Consider the following 2,699-nt stretch of genomic DNA (forward strand, 5'->3'; position numbering starts at 1 on the left):
CAATTAAGTTCACAATTTCCTATTCACATGTCAGGATGATGTATGAAATGTTCACAATTAAGTTCACAATTTCCTATGGGAAATGCTGGTTAAGCCACATAGAGGAAGGAGAATTTGCCATGGGGAGGGGAATATGTGGTGCTTGGAGAGGTTCCAGGGGAGACCCAGACTGGAAAGTTAATGCGTGGTGCAGGGACCTGCAGTAGCATCTTAGCTCCGTGTATGCTAGGGCAGAGGCACCAACACAAACATGCTATTAGAGCGGAGGCAGGAGCATGCAGAGAGGACACCTCACCCACCTGGACCTTGTGCCCCTCTCTGCCCAGGTGCTCTTTGCTTCCTAGGACCAATCCAAGAGGCTCACCCACCCAATGGCAGCAAACAACCACACGGCTGTGGTGGAGTTTGTCCTGCAGGCCTTTACAGAAAACCCCCAATTCCAGGGTGTCTTCTCTGCTACTTTCTTCCTCCTTTACCTGATAGCCTTTGCAGGGAACTGCCTCATCCTCATAGCCATCCACGTGAATCCAGCACTCCACACCCCGATGTACTTCTTTCTCGCTAACCTGGCCATCTTAGACATCATGTGCATATCGACTGTTATCCCCAAGTTGCTGGAGAACATAGTGGGCAGGGGCTGCACCATCTCCTATGGGGGCTGCCTGACCCAGCTCTTCTTCCTGTCGTGGATAATTGGGTCTGAGCTGCTGCTGCTCACAGTCATGGCCTACGACCGCTATGTGGCTATCTGCCAGCCGCTGCACTATCACACACTGATGAGCAGACCTGTCTGTGCCTTCCTGGCGGGCAGCGTGTGGGTGGCCAGTGGGATAGACTCCTCTGTGAACACTGGCCTGATGGGACGGCTGACTTTCTGTGGCCCCAACCAGATTGCTCACTTTGTGTGTGAAATCCCCACACTGCTCCTGCTTGCCTGTGACTCTACATACCTGAACAACATTATGGTCGTCATGGCTGACGTTTTTTTTGGGGTGCTCAACTTCCTGCTCACCATGCTTTCCTATGCCTTCATCATCGCCAGTATTCTGCGCATCCGCTCAGCTGAGGGCAAGCGCCGGGCCTTCTCCACCTGCTCCTCCCACTTCTTGGTGGTGTTCCTGTACTACTCCACTGTCATCTACACCTACATCCTGCCTGGTTTTGGGTCCTCTGTGGAAAATGGCAAAGTGGTCACTATCCTGTACACGGCCATCAGCCCCTCCCTGAACCCACTTATCTACACTCTGCGGAACAAAGATGTGAAAGTGGCCCTCAGGAGGGTGTTTTCCATATTTGGTAAATGAAAGGAAGTGGCCAAGGTGACATTTTCTCTATGATAAAGAGTTGATTTCAGAAACTGACTTTGAGACTCTGATGCAAATGTTAAGGGAAAGATGTAATTCATGTGATAGATTTAAAAACACTGTGCTCCCCCAGTGGGAACTGGCCAAACTTCTATGGGGAAACTTTAACTTTTCCAGGGACCTAACTGTTGATGCTCTCAGGGCTTCAGGAAGTCAGTGGGGAAAGCAAGGGAGAGAGGGTGGCTAGGAGGAAAGCAGGAGTCCCAGCATGGTACCCTGGATATACCCTCTCTCCACTGGCTGCTGACGTTTTCACCACACGTCCGCATCAGGAACCAAGGCTGTAGCCTTCACGTGTGGAAGTCACTGTGCACTTCCTCTTGCAGACAGTGGTCTGAGGTTCTAAAGTGGGGACCATTATGCACCCTGCTTGGTACATTGTGACATGAAGTCTCTTGATACCATGCTTTGGAAAATGTCACCTGGGTCCTGATTCTTTCCCCACCACCCCTTGGCTTAGGTTGGGAAGAGACAGGAGGCACAGTTCCTCACCATCTCCGAGGTATTGTGGCTTTACCACGATAAAGAGGACGGGAGGTGGTATAATCAAATCTTCCACTTTATGACCTACAGAAAAGAGGTGTGTATTAATTTATTTTTTCCTTTCTCAAAGGGAAGGATCATTCTTTATCAAGAATCTTTACCATCACAGGGAATATCTGTTTTGGTTTTTCAGTTTGCATAAAATTTTTTCAACATTATTTTTATGGGTTTAATTCCTTCTCAGTCTCTTTCCTCTCCACTCTCCTCCTCCTCCTTCACCTCCTTTTCCTTCTTTTGATCATGTCATCATTAGTCTTATCCTCTAAGTGTCTGTGTTCTTAGCCTTCAGCTTAGCCTCCCTTCTCTTGGTAATTGCATCATCCATGGCCACATCTACATTTATCATTAATATTTACTACTGATACCCAAACATATAGCTAGAGAACTTTTATCCTCTCCAACTCATTGATATAATTGCCAAGCTTTCATAGTGTCTGTAAGTTTACAGGCATCTCATCAACAATCTAAATGCATGACCTTCATTTGCCTCTACCCTGTCTAGTTATAGAAGCCCCAGTTACTTAATTCCTGCTCATCTTTCTGACCTCTTTGTCCAAAGCATCCTCAAACCCTGGTGATTGACTCTGAGCACCTCTCATGTCTGACACTTCCCTATCCCTAACCCTCACCCAAAGATGCCACAGCAACCTACTGGATGACTCCATATCTTCCACCTGGTCTGCCGACATCTATTCCTTAATTCCCAAGATTAAATTTCTACCCTGTACCCAGAGTTAGAGGTGTCACAGATTTTATGATGAAAGGTTTAAAGCAAATAGCAAAGTTGAAAGA

At 47.5% G+C, this 2,699-nt stretch overlaps 1 protein-coding gene across 1 annotated transcript; it reads left to right on the top strand.

Annotated features, from left to right (window-relative positions):
- The first annotated feature begins 371 nt into the window (after window positions 1-371).
- LOC101422563 (olfactory receptor 13A1-like) lies at window positions 372-2,451 on the top strand. The gene is made up of 2 exons (XM_004458679.2): window positions 372-1,280; window positions 2,425-2,451. Exons 1-2 carry the CDS (start codon window positions 372-374, stop codon window positions 2,449-2,451), a joined length of 936 nt encoding a protein of 311 aa, XP_004458736.2.
- The last annotated feature ends 248 nt before the right edge of the window (window positions 2,452-2,699 follow it).

Source organism: Dasypus novemcinctus, chromosome 9 (assembly GCF_030445035.2).
Source record: "Dasypus novemcinctus isolate mDasNov1 chromosome 9, mDasNov1.1.hap2, whole genome shotgun sequence".
Classification (NCBI taxonomy): domain Eukaryota; kingdom Metazoa; phylum Chordata; class Mammalia; order Cingulata; family Dasypodidae; genus Dasypus; species Dasypus novemcinctus.

What these genes read in the sequence shown, in the direction of transcription:
- LOC101422563 (XM_004458679.2), top strand. Translation starts at nt 372, where the DNA reads ATGGCAGCAAACAACCACACGGCTGTGGTGGAGTTTGTCCTGCAGGCC. An exon ending in TGAAAGTGGCCCTCAGGAGG is followed by an intron (nt 1,281 to 2,424) that starts GTGTTTTCCATA and finishes TAGAAGCCCCAG; the next exon opens with TTACTTAATTCCTGCTCATC.